The sequence below is a fragment of the Fragaria vesca genome, linkage group LG6, assembly GCF_000184155.1.
Source record: "Fragaria vesca subsp. vesca linkage group LG6, FraVesHawaii_1.0, whole genome shotgun sequence".
In the NCBI taxonomy this organism is placed as follows: domain Eukaryota; kingdom Viridiplantae; phylum Streptophyta; class Magnoliopsida; order Rosales; family Rosaceae; genus Fragaria; species Fragaria vesca.
The window spans coordinates 1,668,242-1,684,632 of NC_020496.1; the positions used below are offsets into that span (position 1 = coordinate 1,668,242).

At 37.4% G+C, this 16,391-nt stretch overlaps 3 protein-coding genes across 7 annotated transcripts; 1 reads left to right on the forward strand and 2 right to left on the reverse strand.

The window, feature by feature from the left end:
• Positions 1-214: 214 nt before the first annotated feature.
• LOC101306933 (probable UDP-arabinopyranose mutase 5-like) lies at positions 215-3,446 on the reverse strand. 4 transcript variants are annotated; one of them, XM_004302090.1, is made up of 3 exons: positions 3,067-3,446; positions 1,670-1,799; positions 215-1,475 (listed from the first exon to the last, which is right to left on the reverse strand). In XM_004302090.1, the coding sequence occupies exons 1-3, from the start codon at positions 3,178-3,180 to the stop codon at positions 409-411; spliced, it is 1,311 nt and encodes a 436-aa protein (XP_004302138.1). In that variant the 5' UTR covers positions 3,181-3,446; the 3' UTR covers positions 215-408. The 4 variants fall into 4 exon arrangements, with proteins under 4 accessions (XP_004302138.1, XP_004302139.1, XP_004302140.1 ...); XM_004302091.1 differs by having other exon boundaries at positions 215-1,581; positions 3,067-3,252; XM_004302092.1 differs by having other exon boundaries at positions 215-1,581; positions 1,670-1,820; positions 3,067-3,116.
• A 261-nt stretch (positions 3,447-3,707) lies between these two features.
• Positions 3,708-7,048, reverse strand: LOC101307804. Of its 2 annotated transcripts, XM_004302095.1 has the most exons (4): positions 6,917-7,048; positions 5,162-6,709; positions 4,896-5,008; positions 3,708-4,190 (listed from the first exon to the last, which is right to left on the reverse strand). In XM_004302095.1, the coding sequence occupies exons 2-4, from the start codon at positions 6,657-6,659 to the stop codon at positions 3,975-3,977; spliced, it is 1,827 nt and encodes a 608-aa protein (XP_004302143.1). In that variant the 5' UTR covers positions 6,660-6,709; positions 6,917-7,048; the 3' UTR covers positions 3,708-3,974. The 2 variants fall into 2 exon arrangements, with proteins under 2 accessions (XP_004302143.1, XP_004302142.1); XM_004302094.1 differs by lacking the exon at positions 6,917-7,048 and having other exon boundaries at positions 5,153-6,858.
• Positions 7,049-12,541: 5,493 nt separating this feature from the next.
• LOC101308294 (eukaryotic translation initiation factor 3 subunit B-like) lies at positions 12,542-16,359 on the forward strand. The gene is made up of 11 exons (XM_004302096.1): positions 12,542-12,743; positions 12,855-13,092; positions 13,197-13,343; positions 13,810-13,938; positions 14,055-14,186; positions 14,283-14,366; positions 14,445-14,569; positions 14,653-14,851; positions 14,949-15,481; positions 15,591-15,699; positions 15,845-16,359. Exons 1-11 carry the CDS (start codon positions 12,628-12,630, stop codon positions 16,172-16,174), a joined length of 2,142 nt encoding a protein of 713 aa, XP_004302144.1. The 5' UTR covers positions 12,542-12,627; the 3' UTR covers positions 16,175-16,359.
• Positions 16,360-16,391: the final 32 nt, after the last annotated feature.

Genomic DNA, 16,391 nt, shown 5'->3' on the forward strand with positions numbered 1-16,391 from the left:
AATTGGATGATATATAAAGATGTAGTACATAATGACTGCAGGAACATGTAGGAGACTATTGTTTACTTGTGTAATTCTGTGACTGTCTGATTTTGAATTACATTATTCTTCTACTTTCTAAGCTCAACTCTCAGTATAATTTACTTTGGCATAAGATCTTTTTCTTGGATAGTCTTTCAAGAAGTAACTAATTCTGAAATATCAAAGTAACTAATTCTGAAAACAACGAGATATCAAATTTACTTTAGCATAATATCTTTTATTTCCAAACCCGTACTAGATATCAAATTCATCATTATAGTCAGTCATAAGGGATAGATCAACATTGAGGAAATCTATAGTTGTAAAATACTGTTAAAGAAAAGCTAAAACATAAAGTGATAAAACTGCTGGATCAAAGCTCAACAATTAAGCTCCAGATGATGATGATCCCACTGACTTCCAGAGCTTCACCCACGCCTCCATGGCATCTGATGCACGAGCAAACATAGGATCCACCTTTCCCAGCTCCTCCTTAACTGTTTTTGCCATACTGACAACACAATCTTCTGCAGTAACTGCTGATCGTGGCAACCTAACTGACTGAAAGAAAGGGACCACTTCCTCCATCAGCTTCACCCCTTCCCACTCTTTCTTCAAGCTTTGAACTGCATCACCTCGTTCTTTTCTCCATACATAAGGCATCCCAGTCTTTACACCAAGCCCCAGGTGATCACATATAACCTTTACACACATTCCACACCATATATCTTCCATCGTCTCCCACCTAAATTTCCCCTCTCCTGCCAACCTCAAAGCTGGGAACAACGCTGGCCCAACCACCTCACGATCAAAAGCAATGTTGATTCCACTTACAGGCAGCAAGGCTCTCACAGGAACAGTCAAAACAGCATCCACATATCGAGAGTTCCTCTGTTCTGGCTTGAGGGCCTGAGTTGGCGCATCAAGGTCTGCCAAATTGAGCCACAGTCCACAGGATAGCGCGCATGTAACCCCACTTCGCAGGCTAAATGGGTAACCGCGAACAAAATCTGCTCCCTTCCGGAACGGATCATAGAGTGTGTTAAAAAAGAAAGGGGTTGCTGGTGTTTTAAGGTTGGTAATGTGCTGCGCAACAACATCTACTAAATCACCATTGCTGTCCCTAGCCGGGGTGCAGTCATCATCAATTGAGATAATATATTTTTTCCGTGATACCAGATAACCAAAGTACCTACATGAGTAACCTGAGAAGGCAATGGAGGTGGTAGAACCCACCATGCGGGTTATGTCAGCTTTGGTATAGACATTTGCATTAAATCCTTCTGGAATCTGGAGTTCCTGCTTCATATCAGGGTCTTTGACAATAATCAGATGAAACTGGGAGATAAAAGGTCTCCATTCATCCAAGAATGATTTCAGGTCTGGGTTGATTGCCGCAACCACAATGTCAACATCACTGTCATTGATGGTTGTGTTAGACATCTTGGAAGACTCTGAGAAATCAGTACTGCTTGGTGTTTTGTAGTTATTATATCTGTCACTTCAAAATGCTATACAGTGTGCGAACACAATTACAGTCTCAAAATTTTTCAGAACATCCTGCAAGAGATACCAGGAGGTCAAAAGAAGAGTGCACCTAAATAAGCTTGATAGCTGAGGACAAGCGAAATCTAGAAATGTAACTTACTGGTAGGAAGGACAGGGCTATGGATCTGTCGGATATTGAGTGCCTCAATTAGTGAAAGGATTTCATCCTTGCCAGTTGCTATGAATAGCTTCAAGACTTTCTCGTTCAGCTTTCCAGCACTCAAAGTTTTCTGTCAAGTAAGCAAGTGTCACTATAACAGAAAAGGTATAACAAGATTCAGCAGATGTTCCATGAACACAATATAGCAGCACAGAAGCCACAAGTAGAATAAGACTACAACACCGTATTATTGTTGCATTAAAATTTCTTGTGAAATTTCAACTTGAACTCCCATTAAATCTATTATTGAATGTTCATCAAACAAAGCATGGGGTCTATAAGAAAAAGAAACAAACACAGAATGGCATCACTATGATTGTTCATAAGGGGAGTGTGCATGTCATTCGACTGTGTTAAACAAACATTTCCCCATCCTAAGTAAATATGGTTTCAATGTCATATCTTTGCAACACTTGCGGAACTTCATTAGCTCATGAAGTCACAAAATTAGATCCCATGAGTGAGCCGTGTGGCCCCAGAGGATTAGCACATCCAATATAGCAATGGCAAAATCATCAACAATGAAGGGATAGCCTTCAAACATTCAGAACGCATAATCTTACTCAACATTTGCCACACAAAGAACATTCTCCAAAAGGTTGAAATCTTCAAAACACAATCAAGTTGAACTTACAACTAATGAAGAAAACTTACAAACAACACATACTTAACAATGAAAGATTCAAACTCTAAGCACACCCAGTTCAAATCTAACAAGATTGAACTTGAACATTACCCAAAACCAATAAAGAACTACATTATTTCACACCTCGAAGTCTCAAATCACAAGCACTGTATAAACAAACAAACCTAAAACACAACACTAAAACCAGCATCAATCACAATGAAAGACTCAAACTTTACACAAACCCAGTTCATATCTCACCAGATTAACCTTGCCCATTTCCCCCAAAACAGAAACAAATCCATTACTCTTCACTTCAAACCAAACGCACTAAATGAACGAATGAAGCAAACTTATAAACAGCACACACTTATCAACGAAAAATTCAAACTTTAAGCACACCCAGTTCATAAGATTAAACTTTCACATTACCCAAAACCATAAAGAAGTCTATTACTTCACACCTCAACGTCTCAAATCAAAAGCACCTTATAAACAAATAAACCAAAGCACAACACTAAAACCAGTATCAACCACAATGAAAGACTCAAACTTTACACAAACCCAGTTCATATCTCACCAGATTAAGCCTGCCCATCACCCCAAAACCACAAAGCAATCCATATTCTAACACCTCAAAGTCTCAAACCAGAACCACTCAATGAAAAAGTGACTGAAATCTAATGAAGCAAATAGAGAAGAAAGAGTGTACCAAGAAGAGATCACAGAGTATGTGGTCAGGGAGAGGAGAGAGATCGGAGATGGTGGCGATGTTGAGGAGAGCTGAGTCAATAGAGAGAGATAGCAGAGAAGGCGGAGTTCTCATTCAACTCATTCATATAAATACTTAGCTGGAATCGTAAATATAAATTTCACACTCTCTCTCCTCTCTCTTTTTTTCTAGACAAAACCAACTAAACGAGGTAGGAGAAGAATTGGTCTAACGTGTGAGTGAGAGAAACAGAAGCAGATCCCCTTTGTTGCTTGGTTTCTCGAGATTTCTGTCTGTGTTTTCTCCGTCTCTGAGGTCAAGACTCCATTGGCCACCTCTTGTTGGGTCTTTGCCGCCCCCACGTGTCACGTGTGCTCTCAGAACCCGACCCGACCAATTCATTCTTGGATTCGGGCCTGAACCGTAATTTGACTTATTTCAGTCATGCTTTTTGGTTTGAGAGAGCTCAAGTGAACTATAGTACTAGACTTTCTAGCTTTATGTTTGTGACATCTTTAGCTCTTCTCGGATTTGCAAATCGAGATATCAGATATGTATGGCTGCAAAATTCGGTCTATACTTTGATGAAGTACTAGTGTTTGTGATCAGACTACTACTGATTTTTCATATTTGATTGAAGCATGGAAGCATAAACTGCACACCTTACCACCACTATCAAGTATGAACTCATAGCGGTACCATGGATTTGAAGTCTTAAACACATAACCAAATAGAAAATACATGGGAGGACGATAACGTTCACGACTGATACAAATCAGAACAGCTGTTGCACGAAACATAACACTAAGATACCCTATTAGTATAGGTTAACCAAATACGTAAGATGTCTTGGTATGCTATGTAATCTGGAAAGCGACAGTGGATAGTCTACGAACAAGCACTACTGGCTATTTCAGTCCAATAATGGACATGAGAAAACGGAGTTTGTTGTCGACTTGTGCAAGATCAGGAGGGTCGTTGAACGATGAAGGAGGCTCTACTCCAGTGAAGATGTAAAGAGCCTTCAGTTCCTCCATATAACTTGCATGGGGTGTGACTTTATATCCGACAATGCTTTGTATAGCTTCAATCTGTTTCCATATCTTGTCCTCGTTTTTAAGTACCTGAAGAAGCAACAAGCCAACGAGTCAATAATTCAGATAAAGTAGCCACAATAATTCACAGAAAAATAATGCAGACGGAGATACAAATTGATTGTGTCTGCTAAGCTAAGATAAATGCACTCAGAAAGCAGTGTACATGTACAACCTGCTGAATACTGCACAACACACGCATGTTCCTACTGAAATATTCCGACAATTCTCCCATTATGACTATACTGATTTGTCAAGCTTTCCTCGTTCTATCCATATTATAGCCAAGCAGTGATTAACATGTCTTTGACCGGACACTACTTCAGCACAGCAATTAATTGATCACATGTCTAATTGACATGAACAACCAAAAAACAAGCATATTGAGCATTGGATGAATTTTACTCCCAGCTACACGTGTACATGGATAATAGCATCAGGAAACTAACATATGTTCTGTCTTGGGCTTGTCATCAGGGTGAAAACATAGTTGTATATAAGATACATAAAAACACAAACATCAAATGAAATACTCAAATATGTAAGAAATTGTTCTGAACGAGAAATTGCAAGGAAGATTTTAACTATTAACCCCTCTCCCAGCAGGCATTGTTCTAACAATGCAATAGCAACTCGTTACATCACTTTTCACCAAGATGTTTAGCAAGTATTAAACCAGATATTAAACTAGAGATGTGAAATTTATGTCAGAATAGCATGAATCAAATCTCTAACCCCATTGGAATGGATGTTGTCCTTCTGAGAAGATATCTTAGCATCGGTAGATTCACTGACCCTGCTTGAAATTGAAAGCCCTGCAAAGTCGGCACCTTCTCCACCCACATTACCTGAAGAGTGCATATATGTCACCAGGTCAAATTAGTGCCTAAGAAACAAATAATCCTATGGACAAATACAGTATCTGAAATTACTGAGATGAGTGTCAACTTCACCTTCACACATAAAAGTACTGTAATCAAAAGTATGCGTGCCTTGCTCACCTGATGCATTATTCTCATCAAACACATAAAGGCCGCTTTCATCAGCAATCTTTCTCGCATCTGCATTCGCGGAAACAACATTTTCCTTCTCATTAATTGAAGGAAATGTGACGTGACTGATATTGTTCTCCGCTCTCTCTGCTTGCAGTACTTCCTCTTTGTTCGCCACAGGAACATGTGTCTCTGCCACAACTGTGCTCACAACCCTCAAATCAACAGTCATTTCTGAAATAGACTTTTCTGCCCCTAGAATGTTGTTAACAATCCTGATTTCTCCTATTTGCCTTTCCACTCCAAAATTGTTGTCAGCATTTTCGCTTTCTGATACACTTTCCCAATCTTCAGAAACAGCATTCACATCGGTCACATGTATTTTTTCTTCAGATTTTTCACTTTCTTTTGGCAATCCACCTTCCATGGTACTAGTAGGTATACCCAAGCCCTCAGCATCAGTTGATGTCTTGTCAACTGCCCTCTCTGTCTCTTCAAAATTACTTTTTGTTATCTCATCCATCTCCTCCTCACCTTGTTCAATGACTCCTGCATAGGGCTCTGAGATTGCCACTGCACCATTATCAGCACTGCCAGCATCCCTCATTTTTTCTAGCAATCCCCTTGTTTCTTTCACCAATTCTTCATCCTCCATGAAGTCATTTACTATTTCTTTTTCCTCAGGTTCTTCAATTATAATCTCCTTCTCCCCATCAATTGCATTTGACACATATATGTCCACCTCATCACTGACTACATTGTTATCTAGTAATATATCCATGGAATCCTTCCTTGATCCTGGAGTTCCAACTGAATAATGATTCTCCATTTCCATTCCATCATCAGCACTGCCTTCATCCCTAATTTTCTCTAGCAATCCCCTTGTCTCCTTCACCAATTCCTCCCCTTCCAATAAGTCGCTTACTTTTTCTTGAGCTTCACTTCCTTCCAGTCTCACACTTGTCACTTCAATTGGCGACACTCCGAACTCCTCCCCGTCCTCAATGACATTGAACACCACGAGATCCACCCCATCACTGATTGCATTCTCATCTAGCAGGACATCATCGTTGTACTCATATCTCGACCCTTCCATTCTCGCCCCATTAATCCCCTCCAAGAGAGGTTTTTCCTCCATATCCAAATACTCACCAACATCCACCTTTACATCCTCTTCCGCATCCTCAAACTCTACTTCATCCTCATTACTATTATAAGGGAGCAACTTACTCATAAACTTCTCAGAACAAGTATAACTCGCCATCACAACCCCGCAAGGAACCCAACAGGCGAACGCTATTGCAGACGTAACAACAAGCGGTGGGAGAACGAAAGGTGCAGAAGAAATGACTGCACCAGTCATCAATAGTTTCTTCCCAATCCCCCATCCCTTGTTCAGTATCCAACTCACCTTGCCAGTACTATAATCTACTTGCGGAGAGTGCTCAGAGTAGTAACTTTCTTCTTCTATCTCACACTCTTCAGTTGGGTATTCCATTCTATACATAAATAGCAAGACAATTCATTTCTAAGTTTTTTCAAAACTTTACAATCAATCTGCTTAGGAAACGAGAACAAATCATTACACTCAAGGTTATCATCTAGCAAGCTGCAAATTAATACTACCCCAGAACAGCACAATTGAAACAGAAGAAATGAAATCAAAGGAAATCTAATATCAGAGTTGCAAAAATAAAGGTAAATTTCTAAGAAAACAAACAAAGAAATCGACTAATCCTACAAGGCAACAACTGCAAATCTTACCTGAACCTGGAGAGCTAGCTAGCTACTTAGCTTGAGCCAATATCATAGTAAAATCTTGGGAGCTATCAGCAAACCAGTTCATCACCTACTCCTATCGTTTTATGGTTTCGCAGGATATATATGTTCTGTTCTGATCTATAGCTAGGGTTTTGATTTTCATTTCTATATATTATCTGAAAAAATAAACCAGTCGCAGTATATAAAAACAAATAAAACCCATAAAGGGATAGATTGAAATGAAATTTGAATATATGACACGCGTTGTGAGTATGGCACTGCCACTGTTGCAGTAGCCTCTTGCAATTTGCATGCAAACATGCAGCTTATACAAGATTGGTAACGTGGCTACGGCTAGCTCCAGCATCTGGCACCTGTTTCTGGGTCGGGTCTGAGTTGGGATGGGTTTCGTTGCTTTCTTTAGGCCTCCACTGTTATACAAAACGAATGATCGGCCCTTCATACGTGAGAGTACAAAATTGCCAAGAGTACACTAACAAAAATGATTCATATATAAGTCTGTAAATACGCTTCAAATAATACGATAGATGCAACTTTTTTTTGTTGGACGCTGAATTTTTTTTCTTTTTTTTTTGTAGAAACTGATGTCACGCCATATATCACCGTATGCCAGAGAACAAACATAAAAACTTGTATTTCTTTGTTGTTAATGTATTTGTTCTTTATTTATGCATTCAGAAGTCATGATTTAAGTATACAAACTAGTGTTGAACTTTTATGATATGGTAGCTAGAGTCGTGAACTTAGTATATAGAAGGGGGACTATGCCGCTGGATAAAATGTCTCTATCAAACCAAATGTTAGTAAAATTTTATGATCGATTAAAATTCTTTTTTGTTATCAATAAAACAAAATTTCGGTCAAAATAAGCTTTTTATTTCCTTAATTATTTTGGACAAGAAAATTAATTTGGTTGGATACTTCAAATATTTCAACCAATAATTTATGGAATTACCATGAATTAAATTACGAAGAAAGAAATCTTATTAGATATGGAAGACAATTATCAGGTAAAAAATAATTGGTTAAAAAATAAATTCTAATACATGCACACAACAAATCTTCAAGATATCGTATACACCATCATATCCACAACGAGAAGATATCGTATACACCATTCTATTTTTTTACCATGTATAATTAATCTTGTCCATAAATGTCACCATGTATACTGTACATATTTCAGTATACATGCACCAGTTACATGACACCATAAAATTTGAATATGTTTCCATACGAATCTACAAAGTAACAGCCCAAATTAACATCCAAATACAGTGGTAAGAAATTAATCACCATAAAGCAATCTTATATTTGTGTATATATACATGAAAGAGTATGCATCACAATCAAACTCCATCATTAGGCAATTCCATTAGAAAATTGAAAATGAAGTTGGGACAAATCTACTGTCTTGCTCCTTACCTTAGCATTCCCTTTAGGTAATTCCATGCATTTGCATTGGGGAAAAAAGAAGTTTGTACGCATTATCAACAATTTGAGTAACGGACAAAGACTTTATTTTCATTGTGAATCTAAAGACGATGATCTTGGTGTTCGCAGTCTTGTTGTAAATGAGCAATTTGAGTTTGAATTTCGGATCAACTTTTGGATCACCGCACTTTTTCATTGTCATTTATGGTAGAAGGATAATCATTTGAGATTTGTTGCATTTAAATGTGAACAGAGTTTTTATGATGATTGTGGTGGCGGGAATCATTGCATATGGACAGCCAAAGACAACGGAGTATATTTGGCAGACCATTGGATATATCTTTTGGGGTAAAAGTTGAATACATGCATGTATGTACATATGTTTTCAATAAATTTCATGGATTGCTAAATTGATGCAACGGTTCATATGTTCTACTTATGCTCAATTAATAAAGTTTATTAACAATGTGTTGGTGAAATTTCCATATCCATACAATTTATATGTTGATTAACAAAACAAAAAGATTTGGACAAAATTATGGAGATATCGACAGTGATTTGGTGGTGCTATTAACACATCCCTTATATGGTGAAAATCAATCATCAATCAAATTTAAGTGGTAAAATACAAATGTGTGGATGAAAAATAGATGGAGTGTGTTAATAGAAAAAAAAAGTGTTAATAGCAATAACCATTCAAATAACTATTTAAAATTGGTTAAAAAATAAAATCTAATATGTGCACACAGTAATCTTCGAGCAGAGAGTCATATACACATATTTTGGTTCAAAAGTAGAAATCAATCTTGCTATATAGAGTAATCCTCAAGGAGATAATCATATACACATCTTTTGATTCATAACGAGAAATCAATCTTGCTATATATAGTAAATGGTATATCCAAATAATTATTCAAATTGGTTAAAAAAATAAAATCTAATACATGCACATAGCGCTCTTCAAAATATCATATGCACGGCTAGTTTATAATGTATTCTTAGGGCTAGTTTGGTATTACTGTGATTTAAAAAAAAATATGATTATGTTGTACTGTGAAAATAATGAGCTGTGAATTAAATGGTTCCTGTTTGGTAAATATTAGTTCTAAAACTACTGCAAAGTCAAAATACATAAATTTGTGTTTTTATGACTGTTTTTAAAAGTAACCTTTAGGTTGCTTCTAAAAGCTATTGTCGGTGACCTATAATTTTCAAAAAAGCTGTTTTCTTTGATATACCAAATGCTATAAAATCTAAAAGTTCGGATAGAAGCTGATTTTTTATTTTTATTTTTAAAGAGAAGATAGACCAAACAGGGCCTTAATCTCATCTAAAATCTATCATATATAATTTAAGTTTTGCTTTCATATACATGCACCAATTACATAACGCCATAATATTTAAATAGGTTTGAATCTTTTTTCTTTTTTTGAAAGGAAAATAGGTTTGAATCTTACAAAGTAAAATCCAAATAAAGTGGTAAGAAATTAATCACCACAAAACAATCTTATGTTTGTGTATAAATACATGAAAGAGTATGCAGCACAATCAAACTCTATCATTAGTCAATTTCACTAGAAAATTGAAAATGAAGTTGGGACAAATTTACTGTGTTGTCTTGCTCTTTGCTCTAGCATTTCGTTCGGGTAATTCACAGTTGCCATGGACAAAGAAGTTTGTACGTATCGTCAACAATCTGAGCAATGGACAAAGACTTTATCACCATTGTGAATCTAAAGACGATGATCTTGGTGTTCATAGTCTTGCTGTTAATGAACAATATGAGTTTGGATTTCGGATCAACATTTGGCTTTCCACACTTTTTCATTGTCATATATGGTGGAAGGATAATCATTCAAGGTTTGTTGCATTTCGAGCTACACGAGAGTTTTATAATGATTGTGGCGGAGATCATACAATATGGACGGTAAAAGATGATGGTGTATATCTTACTCACATCAATGATATGTTTGGAGATACTCAAAAAAAGATATATCTTTGGGGAAAGAATTGAGTATATGTATGAATGAATAATATGAAGCTCCACCAGTGATGATGATGTGATCAATGTTTCCAATAAACTCTGTCGTTAGATTAAACCCAATAAACTATGTCGTTAGAATTAGTGTATTTCTCATACTTAATTTTGTTATGCGAAGTTCAAAATCCACAGACAATAAAGTCAGAAATCATCTAACTAAAAAATCATGAATAAATTGTAATTAAAAGTAGGTGAGAAATTATTCCAGATAATTTTGTCTTTCAGACTCAAAGCCATTAGAGATGTTAAACAAACCTTAACTTTTAGAGAAAATTCAGAAAGTTATGGTTATCCAATCTATCATTATAAAACATCACGTGTATAAAACTTTGTAATTGTCAATTTCTTTTTCTCCTCCAATTACTACGCCAATAAATGCATTACAACGGTGAAAAAAATCCCTGTGTCATGATAAGTTAGATAACACTAGTTTTAAAACCATTGTATGACTCTCAACAGATGTTTTTGTCAGGCGCCGACATAGTAGACATATTTGATGAAATCACATAATAGTTTTCCGTTCGAACTTGTTATGTGAATGTTGGCAGATTTCATCGACATATGAAGATCGAGGAACATGAGGAGGATGAGGAGAAAGAGGAGAAGTGTGGGTTATGCTTCTTCCTGAAAGGCAGCGGGTGCAAAGAGATCTTTGTGGCATGAGAGAACTACATAGAAGCCTTAGACACAGGGGCGGAGCTATCATTTGATGTGAGGGGGTCCAGACCCCCCCCTAAAACATTTCTCTAACCTATGTAATTTTTTTGACAGGTAAAGCCATACGACAGTTTCATTAATATTCAAGCCAGAATAACACGGATATATGCCTTCTCTTGCCAAACATTTAGGCAAGTTAAGGACGTGGCATGCTAGCACTATTTATTACAAAGATTTAGTTCACTTATTTCTAGCAGAAAAGCAAGAAATATTAGAGAAAAAACAAAAAACTACAGTCCATTATGGATCAAAACCATAGTAATTATTCAAGTTCAAAACCAAAAAAAAATAGAGAATTACTGTTTCTCCTTGCCCTTGCCCTTATCATAAGGGCTTGGAGACTTGGTGAAAGAGTCAAAGATGTCTTCCACTGAGCTAGTATTGGCCCAAGCTTGTGCCCTGGAGGGTTTCTTGTTTTTAGAACCGAAAGGACGTCCTCGCTTCTTCTTCGGAGCAGCTTTCAAGGTAGCATGCTCTCTAGGGATCAACACATTTCCCCCAGCACCCACCAAATTCAGAGATCTTGTAGTAAAAGTCGATGTAAATTCTAACCTATGTAATTATGTTAAGCCATTAGAGAAATAGGAGAAAATCTACAACCCCCCTAGGGAATATATTCATGCATTCATAAACAGAAAATCAATAGTTTAGGAAGGAATTACTGGCCAACATTAAAACATAGAGATAATTAAAACAACATACTATTAACTACTTACTTATTATTCATTGATCATACATTAAAATTTTATTTTTCATGATATGATATGATAAAGGTAAATCATGTTATACTAAATCTCAACCCCCCAAACTTTAAATCCTAACTTCGCCACTGCTCAGACGTGCTTTGACCTCTTCAGGTGGAAGAAAATTACGAGAATATCCCCACGTGCATAACACGTGTTGATATTTGGAGAAAAAAGTTGACAAGAATTGGCTTATTCCACTACCGTGTAGCAATTTGGCCAATTCATATGGCAAAATGACATAAATAAAAACTATAGCAAATTGACACAACAGTAAACATCAAAAAAATTAAGGTAACAAATTTGTAATTAAGCCTTTGAAAATTTATAAGGTAATGAGACATTGAGACTATATCTTTACCAATATTTACCTCAAGTTTTGATACAAATCTCGGTTCATTGACCTTGTTGAAAAAGGTAAAAGGTAAAAGGCAAAAGGAAAAAATATATATTATTTTTGTAAGGGAAAAATGAATTAACTCTGTGGGCGGAATTGAGATAATGCACACTACGGGGAAGGAAGTATGATATTGACAAAATATTGGTGCCAGAGTGACAATTTGAAAACTTCCCTGTCAAAAAGACGGTTTAATGGGTCTAAAACAAACCGACCCGGAACCCAAACAGATACAAAGCCGTGACATTTAGCTTCACTCTGAAACCCTAGCACCGCACACTCTTATCTTTCTCTCTGCAGCTGCCGAAAAGCGGAGGCGCCTCTCTCTCTCTCTCGCTCTCGCTCTGAAGGAAAGAGAATCATGACGGACGTGCTGATGCACGAGATAGATGCGACGGCGGCGCGTCTCGGAATCGATCTCCCGCCAGACCTCGACTCAATCCGTCTCCCTCCCGGAGAGAACTGCGGGATTCTAAGGTAAAACCCTAACCCTAGCGCCGTTGAGGAATCCAAATCTCAATTTACAGCTCTTGAAAAAATTTGAATTGCGTTTGTTCTGATTTCAATCTTTCATTTTTTTTTTTTCAGCGACAACGACGACGTCGGCAACGATGTCGATTCGGAGATGGAGTCCGGGTTCGGCAACATCATCGTTGTCGATAACCTGCCGGTGGTGCCGATAGAGAAGTTCGAGAAGCTGGAGAATGTGATACGCAAAATCTACAGTCAGCTTGGTGTGATCAGGGAAGATGGCTTCTTTATGCCTCTCGATCCCGAAACGCAGAAAACTATGGGATATTGCTTCATCGAGTTCAATACTCCTCAGGTATTGTGTTTTTTGTGAGTTAGAAACGGTGTACATTATCGATTTAACATGAGGCATTCCGATAATAGGTTGATATATAAAGCTTTGTCTTGGTGAAATTGTAGGAAGCCGAGCTCGCCAAGGAGAAGACGCATGGATACAAGCTGGACAGGTCACACATTTTTGCTGTGAACATGTTTGACGACTTTGATAGGTTCATGAAGGTTCCTGATCAGTGGGCTCCTCCTGAAATTAAGCCATATACTCCCGGGGTAATTATTTTTGTACTTTCATCTCATATGTTTCTGTGTTCCTGTCACTGTTGGTTATCAGATTATAGTACTTATTGTATGTTACTCCAACTTTATTGAGTTATGAATAATTTCTTGTGTGGAACTTGACAAACATATCTTTGTCTTGTCACCTCTGATGATAGATGAATGTCATAAACCTTATTGCTAGTTTAGTGTATATCTTATTGTTTGGGTTTAACCTGTACTTAAACAAGTAGCCTTTTCTTTTTTGGTTTATGGATTTACATGAAATATCAAATAGACTCACTATAATCATCTTCAACTATCTGGAAAAAGGACTTGTATATCTTCCACATTATCCTTTTATGCTTTCTGCTTACCCTCGATTTTGACATTCGCTTTCTGGCTATGAGGGGGAAAGAAGTGACAATGTTTCAAATTTTACTCATATGCTTATTATTCTGTCTACTTGTAATATTTACAGGAAAATCTTCAAAATTGGCTCACTGATGTAAAAGGACGGGATCAGTTTGTCATCCGTGCTGGTAATGATACTGAAGTTTATTGGAATGATGCACGACAACTGAAGCCTGATTTTGTGTACAAGCGTCAAGTGAGTGGATGCTGTATCTCAGCGATCCATTACTCTCTTCCTCTGTCATCTCCTACTATGTGACCCATCTGTCTTGTGTCAACATTTTGATAGTGAATGATTGTATTTGCTTGCAGTACTGGACTGAAAGCTTTGTGCAATGGTCACCCATGGGGACTTATTTGGCAACTGTACACAGACAGGGTGCTGCGGTTTGGGGAGGTGCCACCAATGAGTTCAAACGACTAATGCGTTATGCACATCCACAGGTTGCTATTGATTTCCTGGTTTTACATCTTTGTAGTTTTTCATAGTTTTTATTTTATTTTTGTTCTAACTGTTTAGCTGCAATTTGCCAACTGCAGGTTAGGCTGATTGATTTTTCCCCTGGTGAGAAATATTTGGTGACATACAGCAGCCATGAAGCAACCAATCCTCGCGATACAAATGTGAGTTATTTTGGATTCATCACTTTGTTATAATTAGTTTTCCCCTGTTTCTATGTCTAACATGTGCTTGTCATACAGAGGGTTGTCATAGACATTTTTGACGTAAGAACTGGAAAAGTCATGAGAGATTTTAAGGGAACTCCTGATGATTTTGCAATTGGAGGATCTGGAGGTGTTTCAGGCGTGTCCTGGCCTGTGTTCAAGTAATGTTCTTGTCCTTCGTAGCAAACAGTGTGATTTCAATTGACATCAATATTCTAATGGATTTTGTTTGTTATCTATGCAGATGGGGTGGAGGAAAAGATGATAAGTACTTTGCCAGAATGGGAAAGAGTGCTATATCTGTTTATGAGACAGAAACGTTTTCACTTGTGGACAAAAAGTCTATTAAGGTTGAGAATGTTATGGACTTCAGTTGGTCGCCAACTGATTCAATTCTTGCTCTTTTTGTTCCGGAATTGGGTGGTGGGAACCAACCTGCTAGGGTGAGTAGTTATCTAGTTATGCTTCATTTTTTATTTCCAAGCTTTCCCTGTTTTACATATAGGTTAGTCTAACTATTGCTTCACATGATACAAATAGGTAAGTCTTGTTCAAATACCTAGTAAAGAGGAGTTAAGGCAGAAGAATCTTTTCAGTGTTAGTGATTGCAAGATGTACTGGCAAAGCAATGGGGAGTATCTTGCTGTTAAAGTTGATCGGTATACAAAAACAAAAAAAAGTACATACACAGGATTTGAACTTTTCCGAATCAAAGAGCGAGACATCCCCATTGAAGTTCTAGAGCTTGAGAATAAAAATGACAAGATCATTGCATTTGCCTGGGAGCCCAAGGGACATAGATTTGCAATTATACATGGTGACACTCCAAGGCCTGATATAAGCTTCTACTCGATGCGTTCCGCTCACAATACAGGCCGCGTGTCAAAGCTCATTACTCTCAAAGGCAAGCAGGCGAATGCTCTTTCCTGGTCACCTTCAGGGCGCTTTATAATACTTGCAGGATTGAAAGGTTTGAATGGGCAGTTGGAATTTTACAATGTGGATGAGCAAGAAACCATGGCAACACAAGAGCACTTTATGGCAACAGATATTGAATGGGATCCAACTGGAAGGTAATATCAAGACATATGCCTATAGCATGGGTTTATTTGTTTTATTTTGAGTATTATATAGATGCGCTCTTACATATCTGGTTCTGATGTGTTACTTTTACATCCTCAGATATGTTGCTACTGCAGTTACTTCAGTTCATGAGATGGAGAATGGTTACATCATATGGACCTTCAATGGCAAGCTACTTTATCGGGTATTGAAGGATCATTTTCTTCAGGTAATGCTATTTTGAAGATTTGGTGAATCAATCTGTTGCTTCTATCATCCAAATCATGTTCAGTTTGATGAACATATATCTATAATGTGAAGAAAATATATATAAAGAAGTCATATTCTAATGGTTTCTTTGTTGCCTGTGGCAGTTTTTGTGGCGCCCAAGGCCAGCATCTTTCTTGACTCCCGAGCAAGAAGAGGAGATCGCAAAGAATTTGAAGAAGTATAGCAAAAGGTATGAGCTTGAGGATAATGATGTGGAAAAACAATTGAGCGAGCAGGACCGGGCAAAAAGAAGGGAGTTGAAGGAAGAATGGGAGAAATGGGTAGCTGAGTGGAAGCAATTGTACGAAGCAGAAAAACTGGAGAGGCAGAGGCTCAGGGATGGAGAAGTGAGTGATGAAGAGGAGGAGTATGAAGCAAGAGAAGTTGAAGTAGAGGAAGTGATCAGTACTCAAGAGGAGGTTCTTCTAGAGTGATACTTTGGAGATATCTCAGGCTATATGATTAGATTACATCCCTCGACATTTGAACCTATTTTCTATTATCTTCCTTTGGCAGCAAATTTTGTGGGAATTTGAATTAACCCCTAATTTTGATGTTCACTTGTGGTTGTTGTACTCTTGTTCAGCGTTAATTACATGTTTTCTTTTTCTTTTTGTTTAGTTGAAAGCTTTAATTAGTTTTAAGAACCAA

Excerpts from the sequence above, each read along its gene's own strand:
- LOC101306933 (XM_004302090.1), bottom strand. The coding sequence starts at position 3,180 with ATGAGAACTCCGCCTTCTCTGCTATCTCTCTCTATTGACTCAGCTCTC. Across the intron at positions 1,800-3,066 it reads TACTCTGTGATCTCTTCTTG|AAAACTTTGAGTGCTGGAAA; the intron begins GTACACTCTTTC and ends CTTACTTGACAG. Across the intron at positions 1,476-1,669 it reads TAGCCCTGTCCTTCCTACCA|AGTCTTCCAAGATGTCTAAC; the intron begins GTAAGTTACATT and ends CTGATTTCTCAG.
- LOC101307804 (XM_004302094.1), bottom strand. The coding sequence starts at position 6,659 with ATGTATAGAATGGAATACCCAACTGAAGAGTGTGAGATAGAAGAAGAA. Across the intron at positions 5,009-5,152 it reads TAATGCATCAGGTGAGCAAG|GTAATGTGGGTGGAGAAGGT; the intron begins GCACGCATACTT and ends TGCACTCTTCAG. Across the intron at positions 4,191-4,895 it reads ACAACATCCATTCCAATGGG|GTACTTAAAAACGAGGACAA; the intron begins GTTAGAGATTTG and ends TTGCTTCTTCAG.
- LOC101308294 (XM_004302096.1), top strand. The coding sequence starts at position 12,628 with ATGACGGACGTGCTGATGCACGAGATAGATGCGACGGCGGCGCGTCTC. Across the intron at positions 13,093-13,196 it reads TCGAGTTCAATACTCCTCAG|GAAGCCGAGCTCGCCAAGGA; the intron begins GTATTGTGTTTT and ends GTGAAATTGTAG. Across the intron at positions 13,344-13,809 it reads TTAAGCCATATACTCCCGGG|GAAAATCTTCAAAATTGGCT; the intron begins GTAATTATTTTT and ends TAATATTTACAG.